Source organism: Pholcus phalangioides, unplaced genomic scaffold, assembly GCF_987345545.1.
Source record: "Pholcus phalangioides strain wild (caught in Gottingen) unplaced genomic scaffold, Ppha-v1.0 ptg000016l_1, whole genome shotgun sequence".
In the NCBI taxonomy this organism is placed as follows: Eukaryota; Metazoa; Arthropoda; class Arachnida; order Araneae; family Pholcidae; genus Pholcus; species Pholcus phalangioides.
The window spans coordinates 15783770-15797514 of record NW_028301609.1 but is presented as its reverse complement, the minus strand read 5'-3'; the positions used below and the strand labels follow the sequence as shown (position 1 = coordinate 15797514).

Below are 13745 nucleotides of genomic sequence, written 5' to 3'. Positions count from 1 at the left end.
TAAGTGACAGATTGCCCGAAGACCCATCAATTCCATTTTGGCAAGGTGCAGCCGCAACAAGCTTATCCATGGAAAAGCAGAATATTGCGAAGCCACATGAATGCCCAGCGCTTAGCTTATTTGAATAAATATTTAGAAAGAAACCTGCCAGTTTTTCTGCGTAACAAATCACTACGAACGTAAAGAGACAAAAAGATGGAGATTCTGCATATTCACCACCAAAAACGCGTCGACGAACAGCGAGAGGCACGCATAGAGGAAGGACGCAAGTCACCGCCTGGGTCCAAGTCCGGAGCAAATGCAAATACCAATTCAAGGGCCACAACAGGCGAATTGCCCAACGACGTGGCTGAAAAAAGCTGAGGCGAGAGCGGCACGGGAATGAATATTATTATTTATTAAAACATATTTATATATATACACAGAAAGAGAAATGCGACGGCTTCGATGGCACATGGCAAACTCAACGGTTGAAGACAAACAACTATCAACGTTCGTAGATTACAAGTGGCGACAGATATATTGTGTCCTCACAGAAAGACTTTCTCATTCTGCCAGTATCCGTGCTGCCATCTGTCGGGTTTTTACTTGACGGCAAACCCCACAAAGCGATGCCCATAACAAATATGGATGTAGTGATGACGACAACGACCGATTTCTGAATATTAATTTCAGACTTCAACCATTTTACTAGGAGCGATAAAGAAATTTTATACACAGATGACATCATCTCAATTATATAGCACCAAGGAACACAGGATCATATGCGGCTGCACCAGAAGACCTACTCGATGCCAACGATGTGATCTAAGCATGCACTATGTGGATACCTGCGCATTATGATCCCTCGTGCGTAATGGACGTCATCTAATTTATTGTATACTGACTCGGCTTTTTATCATTATAGTAGTGATTGTAGAAAGAATCACAATAATAAAAATAATAATAATCACAGAATAAAAATGTCTATTTAAGTGCCATAATCTTGTATCATGCAAGTACATAAAGATTGAGCTAGGTGCACTTAACGATCGCAGACCTCTGGGAATGATCTGAAATCAGCATAAGATGGGGAGCACACACACACACACACACAATGTGTGTCTGGCCTTTCCCTCTCTCTCTCTCTAGTCTGATCATTTTTGCTGTTGTCTTTCTCAAAGGTTTTGCTAAAGAACCATTATGTTTTCGATGCAAATGGCATTGTGTGATTAATCGATTCTCAGAAAAAACCGATGCTTAGCGTGAAATCTATTGTTGAGCATCAGGAAAAACACTACGCCTTCAGGGCCACCTTGTAGCCAAGTGGGCTTGGCCAACAAGAGGTGTGTAATGTAAAAAAACCACTTATTGGTTGGATCCAATAGCCCATTAAGAAATCTTGAGGCATGAATAACGAGGTACCACGAGGCAAAAAGTAGTGTTGCTTTGGACTCAAGTGTCTCATAACGTCTTAGAAGGAGTCGTTCGGTTGTTTCAATGAGCTCTACAAGTACACGAGAACAGACTATGGTCACCTGACTGTATTTTCATAATCTCCGATTGTGGGTTGTGTATGAAGGGAAGAGGAGCTGACTCGCCATGACACTACTTCTCTTTTATCAGATGCAAATGCGATACCTGTTTTCTCTCGCAGCCTTGAGTGCTGCGTATCTCGTCACCTAAAATCAATGTATTAGTCACGTTCTAACCATTAATAATGCCAATTGAACCTCTGTTATTAGTTACCGTTATATCATTAGTTCTTCCGTAAATGTTTTGAGTCCGTATGTAAAATGGAGACACTTATTTCTGCCAAATATCGTGTCGAGGCACTGCCATCTCAACACATGGGGCCCATCCGCGCAAGGTCCTTGGGCCTCAAGTGTAGAGGCGCCTCATGATGATAGAATCTCGTGAAGATTTGCGCATGCAAATAGCTAAGCAATCACTTCTAATCTGATAGGGGGTGGGGCAGGACCGTCTTAAGAGTATCATGGGCCCCCGAGCCAATTGATTATTCTGAGGCCCTACCAAACAAATTCTCGAAAATTTCAACCAGATCTCATTTTTGTGAGGCCCCCTCTTCGTGTGAGGTCCCTGGACAGTGCTCGGGTGGGCCCATGCCTTAAGACGGCACTCAGAAAAACCCATTTTTGATTCTCGTGATGTTATGGGAGGGATGGCACTGTCTCGAGGAGGAGATTTAGTCATCACCTGTCTCCAACGAGATATCTGGCTCCATTGAGATGATACAAAAAAACGTTATACTCTCATTTGCTATGTGTCTCATTGGCGCTCAGCTATGACTAAAATAGCATTTGCCCTGCTCGTGGGCAGCTTATGGGTTCTTGTATTCTGGCAATTTCGACGGAGACTCACCAAAGCGTGTAAAAATGGGTGAAAAAAAGATGAAAGAACTAGAAACAAAAACTCTATGTATTTCAGAGTGAAAAAAACAAACAAACGCGCAAAAAAAAAAAACGAATTCCGGAAACCTGGAAAAAAAACCAAAAGGGCGAATTTTTTAAAACGTAAGGAGGACGCTTGAGATGACATAAAAAAAGGAGGACGTGTGGTAACCCAAAACTTAAATCAATGAAATGAGTGGAAGACAACCATCGAACTGCTGCTGCCATCTGCTGGCAAAGTTACAAATTGTAGATTCAAGCAACATCATTTCCTCAACTGTGCTATTCATATCGGAGTCTTATGAACTTTATCAAACCTATCACCATGTTCGGGTGGTTTATAAATCAATTAAATAATGATGATGATGAGTCTTACCTTGTTTCCATCTCCAAGATTGAGAACGAGTTTCACGCGGCCGGACTCGAGGGCCACGGCCAGGTGGGTCGAGCTCTTATCGTTCGGAGAGGACAAAGAGCCCGCCGTCATTAGGAGCAGGCCGCTTGGCCTCGTGCTTCGAAATCTCAACCGAATGTCTTCGGCTTGCGTCACGGAACTGCTATCGGCCATGCTTATCTTCATGTACTGAGCACCGTCAAAACTCAGGGTGGTGGCATCTGTACTCGAAAAAAAGAAGAAAAAAAGGATAAGTAAGAAAAGAGAGGTGTGTTAAGCGTTCACACACCTACAAATATCTTTCCTATCAATTTAGTATCGGTTCGAATTAAGTGAGGAACTACAGTATGATATTGAGTAAAAAGAAAGATGCCTCCTCACTGGCAGCAGTTGCCTATCCCGTTATATTATGTGCGTACCTTTGCGCTTCCGGCATCACACGTCAAAGTCATCCTTTGGAAGGATTTACGCGTACTGAATAAACAGCGGCAGACGTGGGGATGACAACACAGATCCCAGTTGATCAATCCATATCATCCTGCAACTGTAGCACCTCGGAACCATAAGTAGTCACGTGACATGACAACGGGTCACAGTCCGTTTCTGGCCAAATTTCATAGATTTAAATCAATCCCATTGATAAATTCGCATGCTCGGTCATTGGCACGCCTCTTCGCTACGCAACACTTTGCCCCAAGACAACAGCCTTCCACTTTAGAGAGCAAGCAGAACATCTGCGAATGCCTTGGTTTGAGTACATCTTGAAGCGGAAGGACTCAAAATGTAAAATACGTAGACTGGTTTGCTTCCTGGAGCAGCCCCCTGAGGATATTAGAGCCACAGTCTCGGAACCAGAACCAGATAGAAAGCCACCCATGCCTGTTAGGAGATCTATTAGAATAAGACGTCAAGTATACACCCAGACGGTGACCTCATACATCTGTTTAGAGAGGAGGGCCTCCTGAGGGCTTACCGAGAATCCATGAGGGCTTACCGAGAAGCTGATACCAGAAAGCTATCGTTGTCTTACGAGTGACTTCATGGACTGAATCAAACGATGCGGTGCATCGATTAAAGCAGTGCAGATTGATTAGATCCAACGAGTGTGAACCGATCTCCCCGTTGAAAAGTCTCGCCAACAGGGCTACAACGATACAATCATTCAATCATTTCATTACACTCCACTTCGTTTCCCATCACTATCGCTTACCTTTGGCGCATACCGTTCCTGAAAAACTGGTGTGAGAGCAGTCGCACGAGAAATGATTCCATCCTTCGACGCATGCGCCACCGTTCATGCAGGGTTGGCTCTCGCACTGAGGAGGAGACGTGTGGCAAGCGGGCCTGATGCTGCCCGAATCCTGTTTCTGGGACACGCCGGCGATATCCACAGCCCTTCCGTTGATGACCAGGTCCCTCATGCAGCCGACGTAACCGTAGCGGAGGGTACCTGACCACAGTTCTGGAGGGATCAGGGTTCCCTGGGCGCTGGTGCCGACGCCCCCGACGTATAGAGGACCCTCGAGGTCCAGTTGATTGGAGTTCCCTGTCGGAAAAGAGAATGGAGGTATCAATTAGATAATTACAGCAGCAAACGTCCTTTTTATTTTCAAATTAAACCACAGGAAAGAGACAAAAACCAATTCTAATTGGAATCTAGTCTTACAGAAAAGAAAACCAAGTTTATTTTTAGTTACTACAGTGAAGCCTCGATACAACGATACTCTGTGCACCAAGAAAAAAATATCGTTGCAGAGGGATTATCGTTATATCGAGAAGTAGCATTATCTCATCAGGTGCCGCCAAATTTATTCTGATGTTGGCATCTATCTCTTCTGATGGCCGCTGTGGTGGTCGAGTGGTCATAATGACGGACTCGCATCGCGGGGACCCGAAACCGACCATGGCCCCCGCTCTGTCCCCATAGGGGATATAAGCTGGTCACCCAGAGAGTTTGGGCCATGGTGGAAGAGCGATGCAATATCTGGCGCCCTAAGCACCCAAAGACCACCAGTGGATAAGAAGACAAAAAGTTGAGGTTACATGGGCAGGTGCATACGCACGTCGCCAGCAGGCCACGAAGGGGGCCCACAAATAACTATAGACACACATATATAAGATACATAAACATATATATACAAGCATATAAACACTCATATATATATATATAATATATACAAGACAGGCGACATTGTCCATTGACAGCAACGGGAATCAAGGAACTTCATTGTCTATCAGAAGTCGCGCACAAAGACACCTTGAGACAATCCCAAAATATCGCATTTCATGCCAGAGGATCATAGTCTGAGTCTGATGAAGGGTTGTTATCAGCTTGTGACGGAGCTGAAACATTCGTACTTTGGCACTGTTTCGTGACTGTTAATTTGTCTTCGTTTGAAATGACGTATCTAATAAGGCCCCGGGTTCGAGCCCCACCGTCATCACAGTGGTGGTCGGCTGAAGTTGATTTTCTGTGGTTCCCAACTTCGAGGCGCAAAATGCGAGCCGATCTCCCCGTTAAAAAGTCTCGCCACAGAGAGCAACAGTCCTACAAACAGTACAAATATTTAGTCACTACACATCACTCACTTCACTTCTGAGATATAGATGGCAGCACTGAAAAATCATACACAACACTAGATACGCACTCAGACTGTTAGGTACACGCACTTACACTTCCGGCACAACTCACTAGGTAGTAAATTGCCTATGGCAATAGACCTGAGTTGTGCTCGGTTTGAAAAAAAAAAAATCTCTTCTGATGTTGGGATCTATCTCTTCTAAATTGGCGTTGTTAAAATGCATTTATAGCATTTATTCGGCAGTAAAAAATTCTCACATTGGTGGTCGGATGAAGTTTGTTTTCTGTGGTTCCCAAAGTCGAGGCACGAATGCGAATCGATCGCCCCGTTCAAAAGTCTCGAAACAAAGAGCAACCTCCCTACAACGATTAAATTATTCAATCATTACACTTCGCTCATAGTTAGACAAATTTAAGGCATATGATGGCACTACATATAACAAGCACTACAAACAGACTTCACGTTAAGTTCGCAAACATACATGCGAAGCTTCCAGCATGGACCGGGTTGTCTTTGACCAACTGATAAAATCTTTTCATTGAGACAGAGCAGCGGACTATTAGTTGATGAATAAAATTGAGTTGGTTGTTTCCCCCTGTAAAAAAGCTTCTCTGGCAACACTTTGGTGTACTATATATACAGAAAGAACTTCAGTATAACTTTTCGGAGGGTAGAATTGTGCAAAATACTCATGTCATCATGTCATTTGTTTTTTATCACCGTCGAAACAACAAAAACTGGCGAGGAATTTAAAAATATATTGAAAGTGATTTTGAGTGAAATTTAAAAATTACCGTTGTGTAACTCCTCAAAAAACATCGTTATAGAGGGAAGTTATCGTAGTAAAGTACATCGTTGTATGGAGAAGAATTTAACATTAGACTATATGCAATTCCAAACAAGATTCGAAAAATTTTTGTGAGGGATTTATCATTATATCGAGTATCGTGGTATCGAGGTTTCGTTGTATTCTTTTTTTTTACCGGGCGTGATGAAGTCGACCGCAGACTCATCCACCGTGACTCTACCAGTCTTTCCCGTCCTCCTGAGCGACACGGGATGCCATTGTCCATCTTCGACTCTCCTCGTCGTGGCCTTCACCTTCACCGCACCCGAACCCAAATTGAGCAAGAGGAAAACATGTCCGTCCAGTAGCTCGAAGGCAAAAAAGTCGCCCTGGGCCGTACCACCCGTGTTGTACATGAGCACGCCGTTCGGTTCGTTTGTGCGAATCTTGAAAGATATGCTGCCACTTCTAGCTGCTTCCCAACTTGGAAGAGCCTGCAAAAAAAAAACAAGAGAAGATTCTTGTGTTACGTACGACGCCAACCAAGCGAAAATAAGCACACACTATAATTGGACTTGACTCTTTCGTCGAAAGTAGCCTCGAAGCAAAATTAATGTTCACAGAAATAAATATTTTTAAAGTGAAACTTCTTTGGCCACAGATCAGTGAATTTTCAAATCCGTCAGAGAAAGTTTAATGGAAATGACGTAAGCTGAAGTGAACCCTTAAGATACGACTATTTGAAAAGAGTTTTCTTTGTTCACCTCTATTTCACCTTTATACAGTGGTTCTCAAAGTTTTGGTGACGACCCTCTTACGGAGGGGGACGGGGGGGGGGAGTTGGGCTGTAGTAACATTGATGATTTAAGATGTCGCGAGAGAATTTCCTAAATAAATATGTATTGATGAGAACATATACATGATGTTCTGTAAGTGGTAGCATGGCGTTTCTCTCATCATCCGTCCGCCGTAGAGATGATTGCAAACTAAAAAACAGGCATTCAAAAATTACCCTGTACCAGTTTTGAGAGTGAAAATACAGTGTGAAACAACATTAAAAATCTAAATTTTTATAGCCCCCCCCCCCGGCTCTAACTTACAAAGTTGTTGCACTGTCTCTCCTGATGCCAACAAAAAGATTCCATGTTTCCAAGTGCAATATTCACAGAGATATTGTGGAATTCGTAAAAACGGTGGAAATTTGAAAAAGAACAGCGTTAAATGTGTGTAAAACGGTTTTTCTCTGCATTTAGAACTGTTTTTTCCCCCAAATTTCCTCAGTTTTTCGAATTCGAATATCTCAGTGAATATTGCACTTAGGAACGTGGAATTTTTTTGTTGGCACCAGGAGAGATGGAGCAATAACTTCGTAATTGGAAGTTAGAGCACAAAAGGACCATATATAAAAAATTTAACTTTTTTTTGTTACACACTATTTTCACTCTCAAAACTGATACAGAATGCGAAGTACGAAAGCCTGAATAACTAAGCGGAGATCGAGATGTAGTTCAGAAAGAAAAATTCACATTCCTGTGCAGGGAATCGAACCACCAATCACTCACTGTCCGGGCGAGTGTTCTAACCATTGAACTGCAGAGGACAGACATTTCCAATCCTTAGAGCATATGTATAAATGCTAAACGGGACTGCGCATGGACAGCCTCAGCTCAGCTAATAGCTCTCACGAAGTTATCCCCAGATGGCGACATGTAGAGAGTACAATGTCACTCTCCGCTTTTCATACGAAGTACGAAAGCCTGGATAACCAAGCGGAGATCGAGATGCAGTTCGGAAAGAAGGATTGAAAATGCCTGTCCTCTGTAATTCAATGGTTAGAACACTCGCCCGGACAGTGAGAGATTGAAGGTTCGATTCCCCACAGAGGAATGTTAATTCTTCTTTCCGAACTACATCTCGATCTCCGCTTGGTTATCCAGGCTTTCCTACTTCGTATGAAAAGCGCAGAGTAACATCGTACTCTCTATATGATACAGAATGGTTTCTGAACATATGTTGAGCGTTTTTTTAAATTGCAAGTCATACTTCTGCGACGGACAGCTGATGAGAAAAACGCCGTGCTAGCACTTTCAAGACCCCCTGTATATCAAATCAATGTAATCAATATAATAACTCTTCTTTCAAAGAGAAGGATGGTCCTATAACGGGTGCACCTGTTTACATTTTTTCCTATGAACTTTGGAAATATGTCTGCCCTTCAAAGGATCAATAGAGCTATTTAGTACATATGCAGGGTGTATGGAATTTACTGGTGAACCGTTGATCCTAGAGGTGCACTTCCGATTAGAAAAAAGTATCCAAATAACGCGTAGTACTCAGATATGCCATTCACGTTGCCAAGGAGTTTTACAATTATTAAAATAAAAATATTAACTTTTTATACTGACATCCTGTGCTCAACAACCCTATTACAACGTTTTGTTTTGTCTCCTGATGCCAACAAAAAAAAATTCCACGTTTTCAAGTTTAATATTCCTATTATAAAAACGGAGGAAAATTGGGGAAAAAACATCGTTAAACGCGAAAAAGTTGTTTAACTCGCATTTAATGCTGTTCTTTCCAACTTTCCTCCGTTTTTCGAATTCGAATATCTCAGTGAATGTTGCACTTGGAAATGCGGATTTTTTTGCTCGCATCAGGAGAGACAGGGCAACAACTTCTAATTGGGTTGTCGAACACAGGGTGTCAATATAAAAAATTATTATTCGCTTCATTATGCAGTACTTAATTAATGTCGATTGGTATCGGTCTTTTGAATGTATTCCGTGTACCTTTATTGAACTTCTCTTTTCCCGGCATGCTCTGAATGGACCAGACAACAACGTTCAAGAAGCTGGTGTCCTCGGTTTTCATGGCATGCTGGCTAATGCGGAGGAGGGGGAATATACGGTGGGCACATAAGATATACAGTATCAGTATAACATACATTTTTTTTTTCAAGGGCATAGAATAAACTAAGAACGGAAAATTCTGAAACTTCTACATCCCGTATTTTTTCTTCTGTTATCGTCCCAGTTTTTCTTTCTCCCGAATTTCATTCGTTTGGCCTTTTTCCGTGCGTACGCAATGTGCGTGTGCACCCGAACCATAAAAAGAAAAAGAAAAAATTAATGGAATTCTTTCCTGTAAAACTATTGCACACGTTTTCCACCTTCTTTAGGCGTTCCTTCTCCTAAAGGTGCAGCTTCCTCTTCTGTAAGTGTTTATTCCTCGAGGAGAAAATCGGAATTATTTACAACCACCGAAAAAAAGCAGAAAAGCTCCAGAGAAACTGTTTTTCCTTCTGATATATTTATTCTTCTTATTTCTTGTTGAAAAATAGAATAAGAAGGACAAAGAGAGAGAGAAAATGGTTCTCATCCCGATTCTTAGACGAGGAAGAAAAATGGAGGCCATTTCTCAGGTCCTTATTTCATTTCGTATTTTCATTCGGTGAGGAAAGAGCAAATATATGTTTCTCCATACACATATTTATATGCATATGCAGTGAACATTTGTTTTTGTTGCAGCCTTTGAGGTGTCATTTCCTGTTGAAATACCGAATCCTTAACTCAGCACGGAAGTATCCACGAGAGGCGACTTTCCGCGACCTTCCATTTCAACGGGCTTCATTCAGTACGTCCCAAAAAGAAAAGAACATTTTTTTTTTTTTCGAAACATAATTTAATGTAAAGGGCAAAATATCTCGTACGAAATAGAGGAACAAATGAGGCGTTTTGAAACGATTCCCGACGCGACGATTCAAATAGTTCTATTTTTCTTGGGATTTTCAAAAATTTGTTTTTCACGAGGTTCCTGTTTCTGTGGAACATTTAAGAAATGAATTGAATTTCGACGCTCTTTCTTCTTCGATTCATTTCTAGCTCATTTCGATAATACATTTTCTTTGTATTGAGGTGAAAAAAGAGACGCTTATGTTTTCGCATATTGATCTAGAAAAACTCTTTCCCTGCGATGATCTTTCTTTGTATACACTTTGCTTTCGGTTTACAGGTTTGCGATAAAATCGTAAAATGTTTCAACGCATCCTGAGAATATTTAATATCACTTCAAATGAAATTCTTCGGCGTTACCTAGTCCTAGAACGCGGTTCGACGACTTATATATCTATATATATAAAATCGATTTTCTGTGTGTGTGTATGTTCTCTATACAAATCTACAATTTTAGATTGATCGACACCAAATTTTGCATTTATAACAAATGGTACCCAACTTAAACGATAGGCTACTTTAAAATTTCGTGAGAGCAGGGCAAATGCCCCAAAAAACTGTCAGGCAAGAATGGTTTTTGGGCCTCAACAATCGCCTTCGGAACGTTGAATTTGGTTACCGTGGTTCCCTAGCAATGCGTTTCAGACATGTATATGCTTTTACAATGGTTTGTCACTTCTTTAATCCTGTTAGTATATGTATAATAGTTTATGCCTTTATAATAGTTTGCCACATTTTCAATACTCTCAGTAATAAGGCTGTTTGAATAGACGTCATAATCAACATCAGCATCGCTTTGAGGGTTAGGAAAAGGGTGATCCTCATAGAAATCAGTGTTAAATTTGCTGATTTTACTATAGAAATGCTGAAATTTAGTGGGGTTTTCCGCCACATCAATAATTTTAAACATTGTATTGAATTCTCGATTTCTGAAACATTGAGTTTGCTTAGAGATAGATATACGAAACCCAGGAGAATAAATATGAAGTAATTAGTCAGACCTATACTTTTGAGTTGGATATCTATGTAATAACATTGATTTAAACGTTTTATTTATATCTTCTCAAGCATGAAAATTAATGTCTCCGTATTGTCTTTTAATATTCAACTGCATGAATGCATGTGGGTTAGGTTGTTTTAAAATTAATTATGGGTCCGTAAAAAGTGCATCGAAAAAATTTCACAGCTTTAATTAAGCATTTTTGGAAGCTGAAACAGGCAGAGATGGATAACTTGAAGTTCGGGGGAGGGATAATCGAAATACCTAGCGTCCCCTTAAAAAAAGAAAAATATATATATTCATTTCACGTTTCTTTAAATCTGGATTTTTTTATTTCCTGAGTCGTGCAGGAAGTCGCCATATTGGTTAACTTAGACACGGTTTGCATGTCCCTCAAAAAAAGAGATATAACGTGATCCAAAAAGCCTCATTGAAGAAAACCCGGGCAGCACCGGGTATTATAGCTAGTCTATATACATAAATTGGTTTTCTGTGTGTGTGTGTGTGTATGTTCTCTATACAAATCTACAATTTTAGATCGATCGTCGACAAATTTTGCATACATACCAAAATGTAACCCGACTTGAACGATAGGCTACTTTAAAATTTTCTCAGAGCAGGGCAAATGCCCCAAATGGGCAAAAAACTATCGGGCAAGAATGGTTTTTGGGCCTCAACAATCACTTTCGATACGTTTACTTTGGTTATCGTGGTTTCCTAGAAATTCAGACGTGTATAAATACCTTTACAATGGTTTGTTACTTCTTTAATGCTGCCAGTATATATTTACAATAATTTATGCCTTTATAATGGTTTGCCACTTTTTCAATAGTCGTCAGAATCATCATCAGCATCACTTTGAGGTTCAGTCAAAGGAGGATCCTCATAGAAATCCGTGTTAAAATTGCTGATTTAACTTTGACCTTTGAAAACCAAACACACCCTGCTTCCCATCTCATTGAGATAGCGAAGCATTCCCGGAGGATGGGTGTGTCTGGAAATTTTATTAAATATCTTCAGAATAATAAATAAAAATATTACGTATAGATTGCACGTATAAATTCACATATAATCAATGTTCGTCAATGGACGTATCATAATATACGGAGGGAGAAATTAAAAATCAACTGTAAAATCTACATCATAATCTTCCGAAAGTTCTTGATTCCATCCGAAGATGAACATTCTAGCATCCATGCGCTCTAAACAGTGTCCCTTGACACTGTGGCCATAGCTTTGTTGAGGTACATTCTTGATCTTGAAGAGTCCGTTGGTTCGTAAAATCTCAACGAGATAGTGGGTGATCCTGGAGTACACAGGACAGAAGCCCTGTAATACTTGTTGTATACAAGACGAGTATAAATCGTCTCTCTGCAACGCCGGCCCGTCTTGTTGTTATGCGTTGCTTAATAGTCCTATACAGGAAGATATAATGACTCCTGATGTTTCTCCAAATAAGGTGTATTAATAAGTCTTAGACAAGTAGCACAGATATCCATGAAAACCGGTAACCGACGGGCCATATAATTGAAGTGTACGCATTACATAGTTCATCTACGGATGGTAAATAAAATTGTGGAATCGCGACTTTGACGTGATGAATTATCGCTAATATAATTCATCTGTCGGTGGTTTATACGTTCTTACGTACTGATCTTTGATTCGGATCTGAAAGGCATAATTGTTAGATCACGCTCATCTTATAGTAAAGAGTTGATTTGAATAATCGTAATATCGCCAAGACTAATTAAGATTGATTGTCTCTGGAATAAACTCTCAATTTACAAGTTGATTAGACAATCGACATTATCCATGCAATAACACACATTGATTTAAACTTTTTATTTATATCTTCTCAAGCATGAAAATTAATGTCTCCGTATTGTCTTTTAATATTCAACTGCATAAAGTCATATATTTAGAATGTTTTATAATTAATTATGGACCCGTAAAGTACATCAAAGAAATTTCACAGCTTTAACTAAGCATTTTTGGAAGCAGAAACAGACAAATGGATAACTTGAGCCTCATTGATAAAAACCCGGGCATCGCCAGGTATTATAGCTAGTGTATATATAAAAAGGCAATGGTATCAAAAATTATGCTAATATTCGTAATCGTTGAACGTTATACAGAGCTCAAAAGAACCCTATTCTCCTTTATCATGGAGTAATACAATATTACATTGGTATAAAATATGGCCTAAAATGATAATATTTGCAGGGGAAAAGAAAAAAAAGAAAATAACATTTTGTTGCGGAAAATCGTCTTATCCATCAGTTTGTCACACATTTGACGTCTTCGTTCATGAGACTGTCTTAAACATCGCCTTAAAAGATGAACTATTCGATGTTTGAATATTTACAAAATATATAATAAAATGCGCACAATGCATTTTTCAAAATTCGGATACATATTTTGCATGGAGGATGTTTTTAGGCCTTAGATGTTTCAAAAGACTCGCGAGCATCATAATTGCAGATCTTAATTCGGATCCATTATGCCACTATTTGGTGAAGAAAGTTTACTATATATATGTAAATCCTGTAAAAATACAAATAACGGAATAAAATGACGCATTTCAAAAAAGCTACAAAAAATAAATTAATTTTTATATAAAAAATGTTTTCTCTTAGAAATATTTATCATAGCCGAAAATTTTCTCTCGAAAAAATAAATATAATATAGTTCAAAATTTCACACATAGGTGACGCTTTACCACACGCAAACAAAACAACAAAAATTTAAAATAGAATTCAAAACAAACACAGTAACAACAGAACGAGCACGACCGGGCTCTGTCGCTTTCGCGATAAAAGCTTGCCTCGGAAAGCGTGATCGTGCAGGAGAAAATTCTGCGT

The 13745-nt window shown here is 39.9% G+C and overlaps 1 protein-coding gene across 1 annotated transcript in view; it reads right to left on the bottom strand.

The window, feature by feature from the left end:
- LOC149075138 (neurexin 1-like) overlaps positions 1 to 13745 on the bottom strand; it is a 181907-nt gene that overhangs the window by 40331 nt on the left and 127831 nt on the right. Inside the window, exons 7-9 of the mRNA XM_089245718.1 lie at positions 6350 to 6647; positions 3995 to 4330; positions 2767 to 3005 (exon numbers count right to left, since the gene is read on the bottom strand). Coding sequence (XP_089101844.1) covers positions 2767 to 3005; positions 3995 to 4330; positions 6350 to 6647 — 873 coding nt within the window. The remainder of the gene's footprint in view (positions 1 to 2766; positions 3006 to 3994; positions 4331 to 6349; positions 6648 to 13745) is intronic.